General features: G+C 51.6%; 7 protein-coding genes and 1 non-coding gene across 9 annotated transcripts; 6 read left to right on the top strand and 2 right to left on the bottom strand.

Moving 5' to 3' along the window:
- Positions 1 to 3683: 3683 nt before the first annotated feature.
- LOC108151277 (U3 small nucleolar RNA-associated protein 4 homolog) lies at positions 3684 to 6120 on the bottom strand. The gene is made up of 3 exons (XM_017279805.2): positions 5858 to 6120; positions 3942 to 5796; positions 3684 to 3876 (listed from the first exon to the last, which is right to left on the bottom strand). The coding sequence occupies exons 1-3, from the start codon at positions 5992 to 5994 to the stop codon at positions 3757 to 3759; spliced, it is 2112 nt and encodes a 703-aa protein (XP_017135294.1). The 5' UTR covers positions 5995 to 6120; the 3' UTR covers positions 3684 to 3756.
- Positions 6121 to 6214: 94 nt separating this feature from the next.
- Positions 6215 to 8107, top strand: LOC108151282 (protein disulfide-isomerase TMX3). Of its 2 annotated transcripts, none has more exons than XM_017279811.2 (3): positions 6215 to 6474; positions 6536 to 7410; positions 7477 to 8107. In XM_017279811.2, exons 1-3 carry the CDS (start codon positions 6429 to 6431, stop codon positions 7864 to 7866), a joined length of 1311 nt encoding a protein of 436 aa, XP_017135300.1. In that variant the 5' UTR covers positions 6215 to 6428; the 3' UTR covers positions 7867 to 8107. The 2 variants fall into 2 exon arrangements, with proteins under 2 accessions (XP_017135300.1, XP_017135299.1); XM_017279810.2 differs by having other exon boundaries at positions 6216 to 6477.
- LOC108151299 (programmed cell death protein 5) lies at positions 8045 to 8995 on the bottom strand. The gene is made up of 3 exons (XM_017279834.2): positions 8845 to 8995; positions 8452 to 8572; positions 8045 to 8392 (listed from the first exon to the last, which is right to left on the bottom strand). The coding sequence occupies exons 1-3, from the start codon at positions 8905 to 8907 to the stop codon at positions 8169 to 8171; spliced, it is 408 nt and encodes a 135-aa protein (XP_017135323.1). The 5' UTR covers positions 8908 to 8995; the 3' UTR covers positions 8045 to 8168.
- A 50-nt stretch (positions 8996 to 9045) lies between these two features.
- Positions 9046 to 9695, top strand: LOC108151301 (mediator of RNA polymerase II transcription subunit 10). The gene is made up of 2 exons (XM_017279836.2): positions 9046 to 9261; positions 9332 to 9695. The coding sequence occupies exons 1-2, from the start codon at positions 9140 to 9142 to the stop codon at positions 9609 to 9611; spliced, it is 402 nt and encodes a 133-aa protein (XP_017135325.1). The 5' UTR covers positions 9046 to 9139; the 3' UTR covers positions 9612 to 9695.
- A 164-nt stretch (positions 9696 to 9859) lies between these two features.
- Trnai-uau lies at positions 9860 to 9957 on the top strand. The gene is made up of 2 exons: positions 9860 to 9897; positions 9922 to 9957. It is a non-coding gene; the product is annotated as a tRNA-Ile (tRNA).
- A 240-nt stretch (positions 9958 to 10197) lies between these two features.
- On the top strand, positions 10198 to 11324 carry LOC108151287 (iron-sulfur cluster co-chaperone protein HscB). The gene is made up of 3 exons (XM_017279819.2): positions 10198 to 10499; positions 10581 to 10693; positions 10765 to 11324. The coding sequence occupies exons 1-3, from the start codon at positions 10278 to 10280 to the stop codon at positions 11153 to 11155; spliced, it is 726 nt and encodes a 241-aa protein (XP_017135308.1). The 5' UTR covers positions 10198 to 10277; the 3' UTR covers positions 11156 to 11324.
- Positions 11325 to 11428: 104 nt separating this feature from the next.
- Positions 11429 to 13536, top strand: LOC108151283 (gamma-glutamyl hydrolase). The gene is made up of 4 exons (XM_017279812.2): positions 11429 to 12043; positions 12245 to 12295; positions 12383 to 12612; positions 12697 to 13536. Exons 1-4 carry the CDS (start codon positions 11823 to 11825, stop codon positions 13329 to 13331), a joined length of 1137 nt encoding a protein of 378 aa, XP_017135301.1. The 5' UTR covers positions 11429 to 11822; the 3' UTR covers positions 13332 to 13536.
- A 1905-nt stretch (positions 13537 to 15441) lies between these two features.
- On the top strand, positions 15442 to 17096 carry LOC108151286 (gamma-glutamyl hydrolase). Its single transcript, XM_017279817.2, has 2 exons — positions 15442 to 15856; positions 16204 to 17096. Exons 1-2 carry the CDS (start codon positions 15690 to 15692, stop codon positions 16994 to 16996), a joined length of 960 nt encoding a protein of 319 aa, XP_017135306.1. The 5' UTR covers positions 15442 to 15689; the 3' UTR covers positions 16997 to 17096.
- Positions 17097 to 22613: the final 5517 nt, after the last annotated feature.

Below are 22613 nucleotides of genomic sequence, written 5' to 3'. Positions count from 1 at the left end.
TTTGCTGCACGGTTGCTGCTGCCCCCCCCAGGAGTACCTGATCTTGCCTGAAATATCAGGGATATCCATGGCAGATACAGATACAGATACAGATGGATCTGTTTGCCCCTCTTTGGGTATTGGTTTTTCCAGGGCATCCCCTAGTCGAGACCCGCTGTTCTGCCGCATTCTGTGGCTCGTTTGGGCGCTCATTAAGAGTTCTGCAGACCACAGCAGCAGCAAAAACTCGACTAACATCATCATCAGACATGAGCCATGAGCCATTATGACGATGGTCGCATTATGCATAAATCAAGGCAGTACCAGAAAGAGCGAGGGAGAGCGAGGGAGAGCGAGGGAGAGCGACGGAGAGCGAGGGAACGCGAGAGAGAGCGAGGGAGAGCGAGGGAGAGCCCAACAGAAGACTAAAGCCAGGAAGCAGTCCAGCTGCCAATTAACATTTAACGAGGGGGAATCACGGGGGAACGATCACAGAGAGGAGGGGGTCTGTGGGCCACAGATAACAGTTACAGTTAACAGTTAGCGGAGGAGCAAAAAGGAGCAGCCAAGGGGGCTCGATGGGTGCCAAACGATCCATAAATACCGATTTCTTTAAGCGAGAAATCTTCATCGCAGAACTGTTTTCTCTTCCAGTTCTGTGCCCTTCTCTGCTCTATGTGTGGCGCCCCAAAAAGCATGCAACACGAATCGAAGCAGGGGCAAGGAAACACTGGGAAATGCTCGTAAATTCTGTTGTTGGCTGACAAGTTGACTCCTCCTTCAGGAGTAGGGGATTCCAGTGATTGGGGGATGGAGTCCTGGAGTCCTGGAGTCCTGCAGGAGTTCCGAAAAGAAAAGCAGGGGGGACGTCAGCCAGGAAGAGCATCGTCGAGCATATCAAATTGGAGACACATCCACTTCCCCCTTCGACCTCCCCCCGCCATGCCGCGTCGCTCTATGCTCTCCCTGAATCCCTATTTATGGAGCATTTGTCCTCCGCGAAGGACACACAGGATACAATGAACGAACGAACGAACGCTTCTGGTTTTTGCTTGGGTGTCGATGGGGGGGAGCGGCAAGAGGGCATCTGCCCATAAACTGTATTCCAGATGAATCCTTAAGCCTTGAAGCCACTCTCAAGTGGTCATCCCTGGGGTCCCTACCGCCGTCGCTTATCCTTTGACCTTTCGCCGAGAGTCATTACCTGCACAGCTGCACTTTCATTTGATATTGTTTCTCCCCGTTTCGCCCCGTTTCTCCGCAGCCTTCGAGGAGCGAAGAGTTTTTCCTTTCGACCAATTAAGTGCCTGGCTTTTGGCTTTCCTTCGTTGATGCCTCCTTCTCCTTTCTCCTGCTGTTGTTGCTTTTGTTGTGGGGCATTAAATTCAATCAAGTTTCGAGTTGAGCCAAAAAGTTACGGGGGGCCGGGGCAGGCTGCCTCCTTCTGCCTCCTTCTGCCTCCTGCCCCGACAGAAAGACAGACAGGACACACGTTTGTCCTTACATTGTCCTCTGGACTCTGTGGCTGCCACTGCCACTGGCACTGTTGCTGTTGCATCCGTCTAGACGTTGAGTTGGTTGTACTCTCATGCCCCCGTGCCACCCCTGCCAACCGCTCGATGCACTGCCATGACAACCGCATGCGATTTATGCTGATGCCTTCCCCCACTCCGCCCCACTCTGCCCCACTCTGTCCCCATTGGGTGGCAGGATGTGGCGTTAATTTTATTAAATGCAAATTAAGCTTTATCCCGTTTTCCATTCAGTTTCCATTCCATTCATTAGCGACCGCAATCCGCCCATCCTGGAGACGGTGGAGCCTTCATGGGTTGATTAGCACCTCCGACAAGGTGCGGGGGACGTCCTCCTGGTTGGCCGCAGAGGGCGACGCATTTCCCGCATTCTTGCAGACATTTTCTTGGCTAATTTGCAAACCAATTAAATGTCAATTTCGAGGCATTGTTCCCTTTAACCCAGGACTATGCTACACCCAGGACGGCGGTGGACGGGGGACGTTTTTATTTCTTGCCACCGGCCAAAGTTTTGCGCCCATTGCCTGCCGCCTGTCTAGACTTCTTTCGGAGTTGCCTCCGACTCTCGGACTCTGGACTCCGGACTCCAAGTTCTTCCTTCTCTGAGCTCCGGCTCGGGCTGCAGCTGCAGCTGGGGGACTAGCGACGTGCAACGTGCGACGTGCGACTGACTTTTCGTTGCGTAGTTTGCAAGAAGTTTTCCACCCTCTGCCCCTCTGTTTTCTTGAGCGCCTTTCAACGGCTAAGTGAGTTTTAATTCCAACAAAAGCAAAGGACACCCAGCCCTCGGTGGGGCAGGGGCAGGGGCACGGCATACGCTGCGTATGCATTATATTCCATGAATGTCCCAAAACCGATTCTCGCTCGTTCATTATTCATGTCTATTCGCTTGCCACTTGCCACTTGCCGCCTGAAACTTGCTCTGGTGTCGCCTCTACTGCTGTGGCTGTTGCTGCAACCGCAGTCATGCCGTCACTCGGTTACGGCTGAGGTGGGCTTTGAGTGGAGGTGGTGGGTGGCGGGCGGAGGGGGAGGGGGTCATGGGGTTCTTTCTGCCCAAAAAAACAAAACAAAAATGTTATGTAAAATAGTGGAAAAACCCAAAAAAAGAGTAAAGAAGAGAAGAGTGCACATTGGAATGCACAAACAAAAAAAAAACAAGAAATAAAGAAGGAAAATGCGGAAAACTCTCGAGAGCAAGTCGGGCCGGGGAATACCCTTACGGAGAGAGTGAAGATGCTGGCGATTCGATGATGAAGGGAGATGTTTGCAAGGGATTGCAAGGGAGGGAAGGGAAGGGAAGGGAAGGGATATCCTCGCTTGAGGATCATCCAAGCAGATTTCAGAGATCTATTCGAAGGTTCAACTAGGGCTACATTTTGACTAGAGATCTAGTCTCTTCTAACCATCTATCTATCTATCTATCTATCTATCTATCTATCTGTCCATCTATCCATCTCCTTCTCGTCTCTGCTTTTCCCTTGCCAGAATGGATGTTGACAACGACGATCGAATAGTTTTTATGGCCTGAAAGTCTTTCGAATTTGCCTGCAGGATACTGCCACCCACTCTGCCGCACACCCACCAAACCGCCCACCCACCCACACAGCAGCAGCAGCAGCAGCTGGGGAGCAGCAGACGTCGGCCGGTCGGCCAGGCGGCCAGGCAATGAGTTTTTGAGCTAAAAGTTGAATTGTGCATCGACATTCCCTGCGGCCCCCTGCTGTCCCTGCCTCGGTCTGTGCTCTGTTCGGCCGTGCCACCGTGCCGCCGTGTGCGTGTGTGTTTTTGCTGTCTGTGTGCCCGTGTCTGTGTCTGTGTGTGTGTGGTATGCACTTGTCTAGACACTGGCTAGACAGTGTAAAACCAACCAAAAAATAACAGCAACGGCAACGGCAGTGGCAGTGGCAGCAGCAGCAGCGGCAGCGGCGGCAGCAACAATTACAGTAAATGCCGGCGACACAAAACGAAACGAAACGAAATGTTGCACAATCCACGTAGAGAACAAAGCCCCTGCACAGCTCCTGCCCCTGCCCCTGGCCCCACTATCCAAGGGGAAGCAAGAGCCGGAGCCAGAGCAGGAGCCGACACCTCAAAAGACAGAGACAAATTTTTGGCAATACTTTTGACAAATTTCCCTGCGAAGGCGAAGGCGAAGGCAACCGGGAAGCATTGTTTTGTGTTCTTTTGATTTTATTTGGTAACTAAGTGGAAACTAGTGCTGCTGGTGGCCTCCTCGCCTCCTCTAGGAGGCTCCAAACTTCTTTCGCTGGAACGGCGGTGGGAGCGATGCCAGCAGATTGCTTGTCGAAATGCTGACGTTGACGAGTTCGTTAGGACTCAGACGGAAGACATGCACCAGGTGCTGCAAGAACCAGAGAGAAAGGAGAAACAATTGTCAGTGGATGGGGGAATCCGTCAGGTACGTACCTGTCGCGGCAGCCGTGTCTTGAGGCGCATTCCATTCGGATTGGCTGCCATGAGGCTGCGGCTCTCCTGGCTGTACTTCTTGGACTTTGTGTTGACGACATAGTCCTCGGAGGCGAGGCGCTTGTTGCGCTCCAGCACGTACAGATACTCCTCCGTGTGGACGAGGAAGATGTTGGGGTTCTTCGGATCCAGGATGATGCCGCGTATGCAGAAGTGCTTGGTGTCTGGAATCAGGTACTCCACTGTCTCGCAGGTGAAGGCACGCTTCACCAGATCGTACTCCACCAGCCGCCCGTCGGCGTAGGCCACCACCAGGCGGGGGCGACCCTCGTGCATGGCCAGGGCGGTGGTGCCGGCCCGATGGCGGGGCAGGTTCACCAAATGCTTGTGTTTGGGGGCGGGCTGCAGCCGCCAGACGCCGATCAGGTGGTCGGAGGAGGCCGCCACCAGGTACTCGCCGTCCGGGGAGACCACCAGGTGGCTGACGCTCCTTTTCAAGTGGGCGCCGAGGTCTAGGCTGGAGCGAAACAGGACGCGATCCTCCTCCAGGTCGAAGAAGTTCACGCGATTGGCCTTGGGATCGAGGAGCAAGAGTTGTTGCTGCTTCGTGAAGAGGATGTGGCTCGCGGCGGTCAGCTCTTGGGGCAGATCCTCTGCCGGGCGCCGCTCCACCTGCAGGGGAGCCTGCGTCAAGCGGCTCAGCCGGAGATCCGTCAGAGTGGAGTAGCAGATCCAGGCGGCGTCTGGCGACAGTGCAGCGGCCTGGATGAAGCTCTTCTCACGGACATTCAGCTGCAGGAGCTTCTGTGGCGGCTTCGCCAGCACCAGATCCTCCGAGTGGCCCACAGGCAGGTCCCAGCGCTCCTCCTCCTCGTCCTCTTCATCCTGGCGGGCCGCGACGGTGCCCAGTCGCCACAGGTCCACGCTGTGGGGATAGCGGAGCAGCAGGAGCTTCGCATCGATGGCCACCGAGGCCACGGAGCCCTGCAGGAAGGGGGCGTGCTGCGAGAGCTGTGGCAACGAGCTCCGCTCGCTGGACGTGATGGTGAGGATGCCATCCAGGCCGCCGGACACAATCAGGGGATCAATCATTGCCAGCGACTTGACGTAGTGCTTGTGGGCGTCTCGCTGCACGAACTTGATCCAGCGCTCGCTCTCGGACTCCTCGCGCCTGATCTTTGTTTTGCTGAAGACCCGGATCAGCGGCGGCTCCATGCCGCTGCACACCAGTCGGTCCTCCTCCTCGTTGAGGGCCAGCGCGAAGACGTTCTTGTCGAGGACGCGCTGCCTGTCGATCTGCGTGGCATTCTCGGCATTCCACACCGTTACAAAGCCCGCCGAGTCGCCCGCCACGATGGTGTTGTCGGCCAGCACCCGGAGGCACCAGACGATCACGTCCTTGGCGGACAGCGTCATCGTGTGCAGCGTGTGGCCTTTGAGGACGCTCCAGATGCGGACGTAGCCCTCGGAGCCGGTGATCAGGTGCTTTCCCGATTTGTCGAACTTGCAGCAGAGCACGCGGCCCTTCTGCTTGTTGAAGATGTTCTTGTAGGTGATCTCGTCGTTCTCGATGCTCATGATGTTGATGTGTCCCTCCTCGGAGCCGACGGCCAGCTCCGTCTCCTGCCCATTGATGTCCATGCACCAGAGGGCATTGCCCGTGGGTGATTGCTCGTAGCGCTGCCTGAGCCGCAGCACATCCCACTCGACCAGTTTGCCCGTGAGATCCGCGGAGAAGAGGCGTTTGGTGCCAGCCCAGGCCAAGGCCTCCACGGGAGAGCCGGGCGGCAAATGGATCACCCTGTCCAAATATGGCGCATATTCCATGTTCCACAGCTCAATGCAGTCCGTCTCTCTAGGATTAAACGTGGATCAGTGATTGTGGGCAACGGGAAAAGGTTCTATCTGTGATTTACCGACTGAAAGCGAGGCATTTCGACAACTTGTTGTACGCCATTCCCACGATGGCGCGCGGTTTTATCGTGTAGAAGCGTGCGTTGTGCAGCTGCTGCTTGCCACCGCCCTGGGGTGGTTCGTTCAGTATTGCCGTCATTGTTTTCCACGCACAATTGCTGTTGAAATTAGCACACACAAAAAAAAGAAAGAAATATTAATTTTGATTTCCCCAAAGAATCGCACGTGTGTGCAAAGGGGTTGCCAGATCGCTGGATATGCGAGGTAAACAAACCACCGGCAGCGATAGTGCTGCCACCCGTTCGGACTATACCAGAAATACTGGAAACTGCGCACCCAGGCAGGAGGAATATTTTTGATGCTCCCCGAGGCTGGTCACACTTTAGCTGCGGTGGTTGTTTTTCTTATTTCTGCTCGCAAAATAAAATTCCGGGTGAAAATTAACTAATTTAATTAACACCCATGCATATGCACTGTTTCTGTGAGCTGTTGCGATTATGAAATAGCCGGGGAAACGGACAAACACACACAAAAACCCTGGAACCAGAAGCCAAGCAATCAAAAAACACAAGGATGCTGCTCGTCGGCAACGCAATCTGGAAGTGGAGCCGTCTCTTCGGTGGTAAATAAATAATTCAGATGGAAAACCGAATCCTAATTTATGATCTCTCTGTGTGAAGCCCTGCTACTGCTGCTGGGAGTGCTCAGGACTGCCTCAAGCCTATCCTCGCGGGTCCTGGAGCTGAGCGATCGGTTCATCGATGTCCGTCACGAGGGCCAGTGGCTGGTGATGTTCTATGCCCCGTGGTGCGGCTACTGCAAGAAGACGGAGCCAATATTCGGGCTGGTGGCGCAGGCGCTGCATGCCACCAATGTGCGGGTAGGGAAACTCGATTGCACCAGATATCCGGCATCTGCCCGCGAATTCAAGGTGCGCGGCTATCCCACGATAATGTTCATCAAGGGCAACATGGAGTTCACCTACAACGGCGATCGGAGTCGCGACGAACTCGTGGACTATGCCCTGCGCATGTCCGGGCCGCCCGTGCAGCTCGTGACGCGCACAGAGAGCGTGGATATGCTCAAGGGATCGCACACGATCTTCTTCATGTTCGTCGGCCAGCAGGAGGGCGTCGTCTGGGACACGTACTATGCGGCAGCGGAGGGCTACCAGGAGCACGGCTTCTTCTATGCCACCAGCGAGGACATTGCCGCCCAGCACTTTGACTTCGAGAAGCTGCCGGCGGTTATCGTCTACAAGGAGGAGCAGCACCACTTCTATCCGCACGGCCATGTGGCCCACGAGATGGACCCCAACGAGGTGAACGAAACGATCTTCCAGTGGGTCAATGTCGAGCGGTTCACCCTCTTCCCCAAGGTCACGCGCTTCAACATCCACCAGCTGCTGAAGACCCAGAAATACCTGGTCCTGGCCGTCGTCCAGGAGGATAAACTCAGCCAGATCGCCACGCACGAGCTGGAGTTCCGCGACATGGTCGAAGGCGTCATCCGGAAGCACAGGCCGCGGTATCACAACAAATTTCAGTTTGGATGGGTGAGCATGGTCCTTCTGTTGAAAGGAGGAGGCCCTCTCTAGCATTCGTTGCTCCCTTTTTTGCAGATTGGCGAGCCCGCCATCGCCCATTCCATCATCCTGGACCAGCTGCCGACCCCGCATCTGATAGCGATCAATTCGAGCACCCAGCACCACTTCATACCCGACGACGATCCCATGCAGATGACGCCGCAGGCCCTCCACCTCTTCCTCGAGTCCATCAGCAACGAGAGCGCCATCGCGTATGGCGGCGACAGCTACTTTGTGCGCTGCAATCGGGCGCTGTTCGAGCTGAAGCGTTCGCTGAAGGACATGTGGAAGGGGAATCCCGTGCTGACGACCGTCATCTTTGGCCTGCCGCTGGGCTTCCTCTTGCTGATCATGTACTCCATATTCTGCGGTGATTGCCTCGTCACCGAGGAGGACCAGGACGAGGATCACGAGAAAAAGGAGTAATCCCAATCTAGAGCAATTTTTCTACTGCTTTCATCTTAAGCCAAAGTCTAGTCCTATGTTTAGAGAACTCTTTCCCATCCCATCTCGAAGGATGCGATGCGGAGGATACAGCATACAGATCGATCTCCCATCCGCTTTTAGAGGTGTTTGCATTTGCATTTGCAGATATAGAAACGTGTTCCGTGTGCATCTTGTTTTCGTTTTAAGTTATTAAGAAATAAAAGTATTTAGCAAAGAGAAAGAGACTTAGGCCTACGAGGAGGAGCATCTGCATGTGAATCTGGATCCGCAACTGCGGTCAATCAGCAGTCGTAATCCTCATCATCGTCGCTGTCTATGGCCGCCCGGCGGCGGTCGTACTTCACTGTGGACTTCCTCTGCGGCATCTGGGCATTGACGCTCTCCAGGATGCTCACGAACTGAGCGTCGTCCAGTTTGCCGCGCACCTGCCCCATCTGGGCCATGCGGATGACCATGTTCTCGAACATCTGGGCCTTTTCTGGCTTGCTCACTTTCAGTGTGTTGACTGCAATCGAGATTTTGAAGCATTCTGAAGCATGGGTGAGATCCGAAATCTGTACTTACGGCGGGCACGTGCCTGCTGGTCGAGCACCTGGGAGAGGATCGAGTGCTTCATCTCCTCCTGGGCACGCATCTGCTCCTGCTGGGCCTGTTGTTTTTCGGCATCGTTGCCACCGCCGCCGCCCTGAAAGGAGTCAAAGGTAAAGGGTCACTGCAGGACAAGAGCTTTAAGGAACAGGTGTGGATGACTCATGGCAGAGAGCGGGACAGAGAATGACAGAAGATACATATCCAACGGTTGCATCCTCCCCTCCGCCCACTGGCAGGCACTTTTTCTTTTTGATTGTTTAATCATTTTCCACAGACTTCTCCTCTTTCTCTCGTCTATTTATGGAATTATTTGTTCAATAATTCGTTGCCGGGTGGTCGGCCGTCTTCAAGGGGCGCTGCACTTACGAATTGCGACTGCATCTGGGACATGCGCTCGGCGCGTAGGTCATCTAAATCGCCATCAGACATTTTTGTTTATATTTAAATATTAACTTTTGTTAGAGAATCGAACAATTTTTTCGGTATTAATAGCATAAAGCACGCAAAAGTGTGACAGCGGGCAGTATCGATATATATGAGTACCTATCGATAGATCAACAATCGACTCATAATTGCGTAGTGCAGAAAGGGAAGCACCGCAGAGAAAGAAAATAAAAAATAGAAAAGTATACAAATCATAGAGTGCATCTCTTGCCTAAATATGTCTGCACCGCTGGAGAACCTGGAGACGCAGCTGGAGATGTTCATTGAGAATGTGCGGCAGATACGCATAATCGTCAGCGACTTCCAGCCGCAGGGTCAGAACGTCCTCAACCAGAAAATGTAAGACATGTCAATGGAAAAGAAGCGACACACAATACACTCTTCTCTTTCTTTTCTGTGGAATCTGTAGCAACAGCCTGGTCACCGGCCTGCAGGAGATCGACAAACTGCGCAACCAGGTACAGGACGTGTATGTGCCCTTCGAGGTGTTCTTCGACTACATCGACCAGGACAAGAATCCGCAGCTCTACACCAAGGACTGCGTGGAGAAGGCCCTGGCCAAAAACGAGGAGGTCAAGGGCAAGATCGAGAGCCTCAAGAAGTTCAAATCGAATCTGCTGCTCGAGCTGTACAAGACGTTTCCCAACGAAATGAATAGCTATCGTGCGTACAGAAAGGACTCCATGTGAAGAGTCCCATCCTCTAACCCTAAGCCCTAAAAACCATGTAGTTTTGTAAGCCCAAAGTATTTCAATAAATTTTATACATATATACACGAATTTTGTCCAATTCCTTTTCCAATTGTTGGTTACTTTGTGTTCTGTTCTTTAAGCCTGTCTTTGGGTCGTGTTTTCCAGTGTCCGTCGCATTGTTGTAACAGGATTCCGGGTGCCTGGTCGGATTTCAACAACCCCATTTTGCAAAAAAATTTCCGAAGGCTCCTGTGGCGCAATTGGTTAGCGCACGGTACTTATAATCAGTATTCAGTGTCTATGAGCAATGCCGGGGTTGTGAGTTCGAGCCTCACCTGGAGCAAGTTGTATGTGTCGCGTTGGCACTTCTTTTGCCTTTTGCATCTTTCTCTTCTTGTTTTTCTTTTCTTTCGGGTCTTTTCTAAGCACTTTTGCATTTAAGGAATTTTATTTTAATAATTATAAGTGGCAAAAATTAATTGAATACAATTTTTGAATAAAAGCCCTCATCTCAGTATGCTGCGTTGTACAACACTACTCTTAGTTCAAGCGTGTGGCCAGACCAATGGAAAATACTCGAACAGCTGACTATTGTTTTTATTTGCACAAACTTGTGTAATACGAAGCTTGTGTTTGCGAGAGCCCTTTTGTTTATGGTTAAGTATGCGTTCTGTGGTTGGTGTTCTGAAAAGTGCATTGATAGCAACAAATTTTGCTGGAAGTGCCAGAGTGAGAGTGCCATATGGTGTAGTAGCTACGCGGAAATTTGGAGCCGCCGCCTCCACCGCGACGCCGGCTTGCTGGAATTGCGAAAAGAAGTCGGTGCTGAAGCAGCACATGATCTGCTCGGAGTGCGGACACCTGCAGGATGTAGATGCGGCCATAGTGAGTAGATAGCTAGCTATCCGTGGATGGCAGACTGACAGACTGGCAGACTATAAACAGCTTCGTTTTCGATCGTTTTAGAACTACTTTGAGCTGCTGAGCTTTCCCACAAACTTCAACCTGGAGGGGCAGCAACTGACACAGCGTTTCCGCCAGCTGCAGACCCTGGTGCATCCGGACAAGTTCAGCAACAAGTGAGTCCCAATCAGCAGCGATCAGCAACCCAATCAAATTGGCTTTCCCTTCCCCCCCTCTCGCCGAGCAGAACCTCTCGAGAGCAAACCAATTCCGCGGACTGGAGCTCCCTCATAAACAAGGCCTACAAGACTCTCGCCATGCCGATAGAGCGCGGACAGTACCTGCTGCAGCTGGAGGGCCAGCAGATGCCACAGGACAATAGTACGCTCAACAAGGAGTTCCTTATGACCATGATGGAGCGCAACGAGGAGGTGGAGGAGGCGGAGGACAGCACGGAGCTCGACAAAATCAATGCACAGATTGTCCGGGAACTGGAGGCCCTGGTCCAAAAGCTGGGCATCCAATTCGAGGCCAAGGACCTGGCCAGCGTCAAGGGCACCCTCGTGGAGATGAAGTATCTGCTGAGCATCCAGGCGAGCATCAAGCAGAAGCAACAAAGCCTATTGGGCGGCAGCTGAAGACTCGATATTCCAGTCTCGGGAGCAATCGATAACCGAAACACACCTCTGCCTGCCGACCAGCTGATTGGAAAAGTGGCCAAAAAACAACCGAAGAAGCAGAAACCAATAAACTAAGCTATAAACAAAGATCGGCAAATAAAATTCGCCATGTAATTAGTGACAATGACATATGGTAGTCTATGACTAACTAGTTTTTATCGCATCCGTTAACTGGCATAACTGTTGCCTCAACTGTTGCTGTTGCTGTTGCTGTGGGAGAATGCCCGTTGAGTGTGGCTTAAAGCGCAGGGCTCTCAGAGTTTGAGTTTGTTCTTCCCCCGCATCGAGCGCTGCCTGTACCCGGATCCGAATAGAACAAAACCCTTGCACCCTCGACGACAGTAAATAGTACGAGTTCTAGCACGGGTACGGGTACGGGTAATGTAATCAATTAATCGCAGCGCTATCTATTGGACTGAAATCAGAAGCGGTAGGAGCGGTGGGGAGGGAGGAGAGGGAAGCCCTCGTGCAGCCCCTGTTGTCGCGTCATCGAGCGATTGTTTACCCACAAAATGGGCTGTCTATAAATTTAAGTGTGCTCGCCATAGCATTGGGCAGTTCTTGGTCAACGCTGAAGGCGCTCACACGACACACGACAGAATAGAATACAACAGAAGAGAATACAATGCGCATTATAATGCATCGACTTGCATTCGGCTGTCTGCTGGTTCTGGGTAGCCTCCTTGTGGCAGCTTCGGCGAACAGTACCCCTGTGATTGGTGTGCTCACGCAGGAGGTCTACACGGATGGATTGATTTCGCGACATTTCGAGAACAAAACCAGCTACATAGCCGCCTCGTATGTCAAGTATCTGGAGGGTGCTGGTGCCCGAGTGGTGCCCATTTGGTGAGTGGACCACAGACACAGATACATTCCCTTTGAAAAGAGATCTTATCGTGGCGGTGGAAATCCCAGAACCTACGATAAGATTGAGAGGAGACAAACGTGTGTATTTATATAACTTAAATACGTTAATATACGCGAAAAGCGAAACGATAAGATTGCCGAAAATGTAATTAATAAACCATTTTCTTGATATCTCGAAAGGATTGGACGCAATCGCAGCTACTACGAAGATCTCATGCACAAGATAAACGGGTGAGTGACTGGCCAAAATGATGATCATGCTTACAATCGAAAAGTATATCAACGAATTCCTCCTCTCCATAAATCATCGATGTCTAGGGTTCTCCTGCCTGGAGGTGCAACGTGGTTCAATCAGAGCAATGGCTACGCCGACGCGGGGGAACATCTCATCCAATTGGCAGTGCAACTGAATGACAATGGCACCTTTATGCCCGTCTGGGGCACTTGTCTGGGCATGGAGCTGCTGGTCTACAAGCTGGCCAATGGCACCGACCATCGCATCAGTTGCCGGGCATCTGGCATGGCCCTGCCCATGGTGTTCAAAGAAGGTACATTCCAATCAATCAACCCTTCTCTGATAAACTGATACGCTCATCGAACAATCGGCATGCTTTGATCCCTCGTCTCGGTAGATTACAAGCAGAGTCGTCTGTTCAATGCCAGCAGGGAAGATGTTGTGGCTCTGATGGTCGCGAATAATGTCACCTATCACTATCATCACTTCTGCTACACAGAGGCGGACTTTGTGCGGGATCAGCTGAACAAGTCGTGGCGCGTGGTATCCCTGAACAACGACCTGGACGGCGTCGAGTTCATCTCCACCATGGAGCATCTGAAGTATCCCTTCTACGGCGTTCAGTTTCATCCGGAGAAGCCGCTCTACGAGTTCGTGCGGTCGAGCATTCCCCACTCGGCCGCGGCGGTGCTGAGTGGGCAGTACCTGGCCGACTTCTTTGTGAACGAGGCCCGCCGGAGCCCCCAGAGCTTCGCCAATGAAACGGAGCAGGCGCGGATGCTCATCTACAACTACAAGCCGGAGTATACCTCGATACTGGGCTCCTCGTATGTCCAGCAATATCTGTTCAACAACAAGGAAATGGAGCTGGAGGAGGTTGGTTCTGAGGGGGGAGATGATGGGGACGACTCGCCCAGCTACTATCCCGGCAATGCGTACGGAAATGGAAAAGGAGCTGCTGCATTCCTCTCCATCGGCAGTGGCCCCCTCCTCGCTCTTCTGGCAATGGGACTATCTTCAATTGACTTCTGATTTTCCTAGCAATCAGCTTGCAGGCCATGCAACTGTGCTCCTGAAAGACTGTGCTCCTCTGCGCTTTCTCCTCGCATTCTCCTTCAACGCCATGCCACACCACTAACCCGATTATTCTGCCCCTGCTTGGAAGTCGCGTCAAGTTGATTTTTTAATTACAACACTTGTGCTCACTCGACTACAGAATGCACTTTGTTAACTGAAATTAAAGGGTTTTGTTTTGTAGATTGGATAAGGGGGAGGGCATCACCAGGAATGCGCAGATCCCCGCTCGGGGATGACGTGCCGAGAAACCTGGCAACGCAAGAAAATGCCAAAGAGGAAGCCGGCTTTAAGATATGTATTATTTCTCGGCTTCTTTTAATGGGCTTCTTGCCACCATCCCAGCGATCTTGACAGCGGGATATACAATGTACACACATGCCATAGTATGCTCGAGGCGCCTGATTCGTATGGGATCTATAGGGAGAGACTTACTCGGACTTTGACGAGCAAGAGAATGCGAGAGAAATTAGGAAGAGAAGAAAGAACGCGCGATTGCAATGCACTCCATTGTGTCCCAATCCATCTCACTCGCACCAACAGCTGATCTCGCCGTGCAGTGGGAGAGAGCAGGGAGGAGAGAGCGGAGCAATTGGCAAAAGTAGCTAACGAGAGAGGATGGTGAGGGGAGAGGCAATTGGGAAGAAGAGCACGAGAGCATGGACTATGAACGGTCTCGCTTGTACCGTTCTCGCATTAATTTTTTCGCCAGGTCCACACGTGCGCTCGCTCCGCTTTCCGGGCCGTTAAAACCGTTAAAATATCTTGCAGGTATGCAGTGCATTGTTTCATTGTTTAAAAATGAAAAATTTCCAAAAATAGTTTGTTCATGGAAGGAAAAATGTTTGAAAAATGAAGCGGCAGCGGCGGGGCGACGCCACAAAAGGCAGAGTGGCGCAATAAAAGAAATAAGCTAAAAATGCATTATCCATTTGATATGGATATTGTTCGATATATATACATATAAGCATATTATGACATCACTTTTTGTTTCGTTCGTTCACGAGCAGAGCAGCAAAGCGATCAGCTGCGGCGCTCTCATTCCAAGGTGTCTCTCTTGCAGGGCGAGGCATTCCGAGTCTCTTTCAAAATGCCTACCCAAAATACAAGATACAACCTGTGCTCGGAATAATCGGTATTTCTTTGAATGTGTGCGTGTGCCATTACGTTTTCGGTTCGGATCAGAAAATTTGTCGTCGGCGTAAGGCAACAACAAAAATGCAGCAAGGAGCACGCTTATGGGTCCAAAGAGATGAGAAGGTTTGTTTTTGAGGTGAGTGTTTGTTCGCACTCTTTGCATACTGCTTGTTTTTTTTTTCTCTTAATTTTCTTAGGAAAGTTCATAAAGTTTTATAATAGTTCGTGGGTGTTTCTTAATAATAATTTCTTGTTTACGACCTTAGCGACGGACTCTGCTCTCTCGCTATCTCGCTCTCTCTTACATATATATGTCGCTCTCTTGGTCCTGGGCTTTGCGGCTCTGATTGCCAAACACCCTCTAAGCTCGTCGCCACAACAGCCACTCTTCGTTACCCGATTTATCATATATATGTACATATATATATATACCCATTCATACCGTACCCTCATTTATGTGAATGCACAGCTCAGATGAGCTTTAGCTTACAGCAGAGCTTCTAAGGAGAAAAGAAGACTAAGAAGACTTGATTCCTACTCACGTACATATAGTAATTTGAATTTAAACTATATGGAAACTATATTTGTTTATCTAAAATTCATATAAATCGAATTCCAAATATTAAAAATTAACAAAATATTAACATATTACAATGTAAACTCACGGAACACCGGTTCCATTGAAGGCCAAGCATACGTACACAGGTTGCCATTTATAAAGGGCGGATTAGTTATCAATTCGATGTTCTGACTGTTTAAAAACAGACCCCATTGTCGAGATGTGCGAGAGCTCGCCTTGTCATGATGGAGAATGATCTCCGAAGACCTCCGGCATATCCGCGTGATATGAAACGCGAAACACAATCAAAAACGTATATAAAATATACCATACACGATAGATATACAGAATGTGTCTCTTTTGGGCGCAAACACAAATTTACAGGCCTCTCCAACGCCTGACAGCATACGGATTTTGTGCTATCTACTATACCACGACAAAGCTCTGGAGAGCAGCTTTGGACAGCACGGGCTCTTTCTCCAAGACGCACGCATTTCCGTATGCGCGAAATGCATTGGAAGCCCATCAATCGCACTTGCTTAGATTTCTCAGTCGTGTTTTGGCTCTTCGAGAAATCAGATCGCTTGGGAAACAAATAAAACACACAAAGGCACAGAGAAATGTTCGCAAATTCGGAATCCCCCAAGGCCACCCCCTGCATTGGGATCATGTGCATCGACGTGGCGCAGTGGCTGGAGGCCGAGTACGGCAAGAAGTGGCACAGTTATCTGGCGGCCTCATACGTGAAGCAGCTGGAGGCCGCGGGGGCGCACGTTGTGCCCGTCTGGTAAGTGGGGAAGATCCCGGCGAACGTAAACAACAAATCGCAGAAACGAGTGAAAAGTGCAGTTGCCTAGATTTTTGGTCCGCGTCCAACCGTCTCCCGTGTGGGCGGAGTGCCAAACGCTTTGGGCTATGAAATGAGAAAGAGAAAGATGAGAGCGCACTATTTCATTGTTTCACTTTCGTTTGCCGCTCTCAACCTTCCCTCTTTCGTTTTTGTTTGAATGAGGATGAAGTGGTAGGACGTCCTTGATCGATGGTAAAATCAAAAGTTATCGATATAGAATCGAACTGAAATTGATCAACGATAGATCACATTAATCGATGCATGCTATGCGGTGCTCCTTTCAGGATTGGCCACAATCGTTCCTACTACGATTCGCTGATGAATCAACTGAACGGCATCCTCTTGCCCGGCGGGGCCGTCTTCATCGATGAGGCCGACAGGCAGTCGCGGCCCGACCTGACCAACGACTGTGTCCGAACGGCGGATCTCATCTACCAGCTGGCCATGGAGCGGAACAACGGGGCCGGTGACCCCGAGGGATACTTTCCGCTGTGGGGCACGTGCCTGGGCATGCAGCTGCTGCTGATCAACGCCGCCCAGAGCACCAAGGTGCGCACCAAGTGCCACTCAATGAAGAAGGCCCTGCCCGTGTGCCTCACCGAGGACTACCGCCAGTCGAAGCTGTTCATGGACCTGCCGGAGGAGTGCTTCGCCAGCCACCAGCACGGCTACTGCATCACCAGGGAGAGCCTGCAGGAGTACGGCCTGACCGCCGACTGGCAGCCCCTGGCCCTGCAGAAGGACCCCGCTGGCTGCGAGTTCATCAGCCTCATCGAGCACCGGCGCTTCCCCATCTTCGGCTGCCAGTTCCACCCGGAGCGGGCCGCCTTCGAGCAGCTGTACGCCTGCGAGGACACCAGCAGCCAGGCCCATTCCCGCGAGGGCATCGAGCTGTCCGAGCGCCTGGCCGGCCGCTTCGTCGACGCCTGCCGCCGCAACCGGAACCGATTCGCCAGCGCGGAGGCCAAGTCGCGGCATCTCATCTGGAACTGGCAGCCCGAGTTCTGTGGCAAGCACAAGGGCTCCAACTGGCTGCAGTGCTACCTCTTCGAGAAGGATGTGGCCTATCCGAAGTAGGAAACGAGAGGACATATTGAAGATACTCAAAGCAAATGCTGTTCCATAAACTAGCCAATAAATTAATAAAGCTTTGCCTTTTGGCCCTTTTCTCTGTTACTCTCTGTTTCTCCATTTTCCAAGTGGCTCCCACTTCCCTGCTTCCCTGCTTCCCACTCTTCTCGCTCGCTTTTCCCCACGCATTTTCCGCCTCATGCAGATTCCACTCTGTACTTTTCCGTTTGATTTTTGTGCTTTTCGTTTTTAAGAAATTTCCACTGATGGAAATGTACGCCTTCTTCTGTTTTTCACTCTCGCAAATGGAATATTTTTGTACATTTTTTTATGGGTTTTCCTTTGGCTTCAATGGCGGCTCCAATGCCGCCCCCCACCAAGCTCGAATGCACTCCATAAGCTCTCGTGTGCGGAACAGCGGCTACCACGCCCATTTTTTGCCTTAGTTTGGGTATAAATGGCTCCTCTTGCTCCTAAAATGTCCCTTTTTATGCCCATTTATTGGGGCCTACTCCCCCGCCTCCCCTGGTGGGGCGTCAAAAGGTCTGCCGCTCTCATAATTAGCCCGTGACACAACGCGTGGCAGCCTTCACACGGGACACACCGGACACACCGGACACACCGGGCCACAGGTTCACAAGTTTACGCTGAAGTGGAAAACATTGTAGGACGGCCATCGTATCCGTGTAAATAATTGCAGCCCGGCTGCGGCCCCTTGTTGTGGTGTTTTTTGCGTCTGGTTCCCACCATTATCCGTCAGGGCTCGGAGCATTGTTTGCGGCTTCGATGTCTTGCGGCTTTATTGTCGTCTGGTTGTCCTGGTGCTGTCCTGGTATCTCCCCGTCTGGGTCTTCCGCGATGTCTGGCCTCCTGGCAGCCATTGTGGCCTGTGCCACATTCGATCTGCCGTCGAATGCTAATGAGACAAGACCAGTGTCTAGCCTCTTTTTCTTTGCCCCGACTTGTTAATCATCTCCTCATCGACATCGATGTATTATCGAACATCGAATGTGCCGCACGTGCACTGATTGATTATTGTGCTCGTATTATGGGTTCTTTCCTACGTTTTCCTTTGTTTCATTTATGTGTGTTTTCTCTTCTTTTTATATATTTTTTTTTTTGATTTTTTGGGGCTGGAGAAGGAAAAACCCGTTCTAGTGTCAGCATAAATGCCGCATTGAATGCCCTTGTGCCCATTTTATAGACTCGTTTCGCCATTCGAATGGGTGTATTCACACTTATTCACATGCACTCACACACGCACACACGCACACACACACACACATACAAGGCAATAAAAGGGGTGGAGAGAGAGAGAGAGAGGGAAAAAGTAAAAGTTGGCATATTTCTCGGGTTTTCTCAACTGAAAATTAAGCCGCTTCTACACCTCCCCCCTGGCCACCTCTTTCTCTTGTCTATGTCTATCATTCTCGCTCTCGCTCTTTCTCTGTCTCTGTCTCGCTTTCTGTGTGCTTGCCGCTTTTTTGTGTGACGTCATAGCGCACAGGCTGTATCTTAGCGCCTAGGGCCGGCCTTTTGACTGTTTTTTATAACCTACTTGCCGTGCATTGAACCTGGACTTGGCTCGGCTTGGGTCTGCTCAGCTTTGCTCTCTCTCTCTTGGCCAGCTCTCTCTCTCTCTCGCTCTCTGCACTGCAGGCTGCAGCTCAATGTTTTGGGCCAATGAACCCCCATGCTGCAAGGACATTGCAGTCTCTGCTCTGTCCTCCCCCCACCCTCACCGTTCCCTGTCTCTGTCTCTGTTGCTGTGCGTTCGAGTGACATTATGAAACCAACAACAGCCAGAACCTGCTGCAGAAGCCAAAGGTCCTTTTGGCAACACCCAGCACTCAGCACCCAGCACTGCAAACCCTTCTGCTCCTCCTCCTCTTGGCCCCCACTCTCTGTCTCTCTCTCCCTCTCTCTCCAGACGAACAATTTGCGCTGATTTGGCATTTAAACTGCAGTTGAAGGATACGGCTACCAGATTTTATATCTACAAGTACATGTGTGTCTGTGTGTGTGCCTGTGTGCGTGTGCGTGTCTGTGGTACTGCCTTTGATAATCCCTTCTTCTGGCCCGACAAATGGCCTGGACTTAACGGCCTCTCGGGTTCTTAATTGAAGCAGGACTCGAGGACTCTGGGAGTCTCCTCTCGACATTGCCCTGACATTTGTTTTTGGTTCTATGCAAATCACAGGGTATCCATGGAAAACTGATGATGGAATAGACTTGATATCCTTGGAATCTCTGCCTTGGGATTCGCCCCTTTTTCCACTATCGTATCCATTATCCATTCTCCATTATCCCTTATGTCTAGATGGTAGTGCAGAGGATCTTAGCCTTCTTTTGGAGCTACCTTCTAGAACCTTTTGCCATTCCATCATCTATCAAATGTCTTGTCATATCTCGTTATCTGTTGCTCCACAATTTCCCTCCCTTTGCGCACTCCCGTGTCCACTCCTTGGCGCTCTTAATGGTCCCGCGCCCCCGTTTTACATTTCCGGGACCACGACCGGAACCGGGATTCACCAAAACAATTAAAATACTTGTGCCCCTTGTGGGCGCCCCTCATTTGTCAAAAGATTTTGTGGGGTGCCCCTCCACTTGCCCCAAAAAATGTTGCCTACTTTCCAGGGCGGGCGGCTGTGGCGCGTGCGGTGCGGTAAGCCTCTTAAGTGTTATGGGGCACACGCTTCTATTGGCATATTTCTTGTTGCTATTTCGGTTTTTTCTCTCTCGATATTTTGTATTTGTTTTTTTCGCGGCCAATTATGGTCTGTCGCCCATCGCCCATTCGCCTGTCGCTTTGGCTTTGGCTTTGGCTAAAATTAACCTGAGCTTTGGGGCGTGACATTCAGCAGAGCAGCGGCCATCAGCCCATCAGCCCATCCGTGCACCCATATCCTCCTTGCCCATGTGTGTGTCCTGACGCTGGTGACGTCATCCGCGCTCTTGCAACCGGTCGAAGGCCAATTGGAGAATGCGGGCCAACAAAGAGCTTCATTATTTGCCAACATATTTGGGTTAAGCCCCGGAGTGCCATCGCATCGCATCTGTAACCATCTGTGGGCCATTCATTCTCCGAAAGGATTAGCCCAAGGATGGGCTCGTCTCGTCCTTTATCTTGGGTGTATTCTTTAAAATTTTAGTGGGTCAAGTGGTCCCTCGGATTGGACCCTGGGCTTTGTTCAACGGCGGGGCCTGACCTTTGCCTGAATGACAGTAAATGAAAGGAAAGGAGGCGTTGGAATGATCCTAAAAACAACCGAAACACACAGCACACAGCACAGAGCACAGAGCAGGGGTGTACGCGTATCCTTGTGGAGGAGGCACTTGGTTTGTTGCAAATTGTTGCAATTGTTATGGGGTCGAAGGGTGCCTCCTGCCTGCTCCGCCTGCTCTGCCTGCTGCCTGGTGGCGTTGTCCCAAGGACATCTGGTGCATTCAAATTAGCTGCAGTTTATTTATGTCTCTCGAGCATCCATTTCCATGCAATACACGAAGCGCCACAACGACGCCATGCCACGCCTGTTGTTTGGCCTTTCAATACCCTTTTTGGAGGGGGGTGGGTGGAGGGGGGGGGGGATATACCCCACAGTATTGTATATATATTGCGGATAGCTGTCCATAGGCAGGGATCGCCACGAAATGCCACGAAAAACGACTGAGGGAAGGGCATCAGGATCTCGGGATAGCCTTTGTTTCTTGTTTCTTGTTTTTTGGTTTATAAATAGGTGAAGGGGGGGTGTGAAGGGGAGTGCCATATGCTCTACTGAACAAAAAACCAACCCAAAGAGGTGGAGCGTGGGGGGGGGGGGTGTGTGTTTGTGGGGAAATGTATAAATAAATTCCCAACCAAAATGTCGAACAGAAGGGAACGCAATGAACCAAAATGCAGTTAGAGCCACTCCCAGCTGCCAGCAGCTCCCAGCCGCCCCCCAAATCATGGCCGATTCAATTGTGTGTGTGTGCAGCAAGGGAGGTGGCAAGGGGCAATATGCAAGGGGCAAGGGGGAGGCGTTGCAACGTCATAGGTACTACAAGAATGAACGCTTCAGTCCTAGGAAAAGCCGCGAAGGAAAAGCGGCTGAGGAAAAACCGCAACCGACAAACGTCAACGACTCTAAGGACAACAAACGACAGAGAGAACGACGACAACGACAACGACGACGAGCTCTTAGCCCCTGACCTAGATAACCATGAAAAAGATAGAGATACCTTAGAGAGAGAGAGAGAGAGAGAGAGAGGGCATGAGCCGACGTCATTATTTTTGGAGAACCTTCGGTAGGTGCATCAGACGATGGCGATGATGATGCCCAGCGGACGGCGGATCGAGAAGAGATGTCATGCCCTTGCCATTTGCCACCTTATCGCAGTGGCAACAGCAAAAGACACTTTTATGCCACCAGATACCACCTCCCAGCCCTTAGCCGCCTGAGAGCCGCATGCAAATGTCGTCGTTTCCGCTCCACTGGTCGTATACGCAATAAACTGATTATTATTGAGTTTTTAAATTCAATTTGCCAGCCAGAACCCTAAACGAAAGGGCAGCAAGAGGGAGGGAGCGGGCGGCCACTGACGAGAGCGCGTGGAATGCATAAAATGTTGAACAGGGATTGTGGCTGGCTAGCGGAAGCAGAGGGGGGGAGGGGGGCGGTGGAGCCTGGCCTGAGAGATGCCATCGAATGGCATTTAATGCGCCCGGGCCAAGCGTCACTCCTCCTTCCACTCCTCCTCCCCCATCATTCGAAGCTAGTCCTTGCACTTTGTCTCTAATTGAAAGGGAGATTGCGTCAGTTTTGATATGTGACCGACGACTGAGGACTGAAGACTGAGGACTGACGACTGATTATTAAGCCTTGCCCTTAAGGGAGCCCAGGTTCCATCGCACAATCATCGATTGGCTAAGCAAAACTAAAACTGCTGAATCGAACCACTGCAGGACCTTGGACTAACTACCCATCGAACGAGCCACTAACCGACTTTCGCTGCCACTTCCACTGCCACAGCCACTTCCTCCCAAGTCGAAGCCGAAAATCGAATTAAATGCCCAGCGACGTGTGGCGCAATGAGGCAAACGAAGTTACCACCAATTCCTGTATCCTGTAGCCTGTATCCCTTATCCTGTGTGGGCTTTCCTTAGGGAAAGCGCCAGCAGATGCCTACGGAGAACGGAGAACGGAGAAAGGCGAACTTCGAGCGGCCAAAGTAGGTCGAGGACATTGCCGTGTGCTTGTTGATGTTTATCCGGGAGCGTATCCCGCATTTGCGGCAATTATGAATGAAATCCCATTCGAAGCAGTAGGAATGGCATTTCACCGGCAGCCAGCAGCCAGCAGCCGCCCGAAGGTCGTCTCTCTCGCTCTCGCTCTCTCTCTCTCTCTATCGCTGGGATGACGTATGGAGCCGCTCAAGGATGCCCCGGACCGGGCATCGGGTTCAGCTACAGCGAGAGCTACAGAGCTACAGAGCTACAGTGCGGTACGTCATCGTCAGTGCAGTGCAGTGCAGTGCAGTTGGCCTCCTGGGCAGGCATTAACCTTCAACCGGCGCGGCGGCTGCTCTGCTCAGCTCTGCTCGATTTGTGAATGAAAACAGGGCCAGAGCCAGAGCCAGAGGC

Source organism: Drosophila miranda, chromosome XR (assembly GCF_003369915.1).
Source record: "Drosophila miranda strain MSH22 chromosome XR, D.miranda_PacBio2.1, whole genome shotgun sequence".
Taxonomy (NCBI): Eukaryota; Metazoa; Arthropoda; class Insecta; order Diptera; family Drosophilidae; genus Drosophila; species Drosophila miranda.
This window is presented reverse-complemented; position numbering and strand designations above follow the sequence as displayed.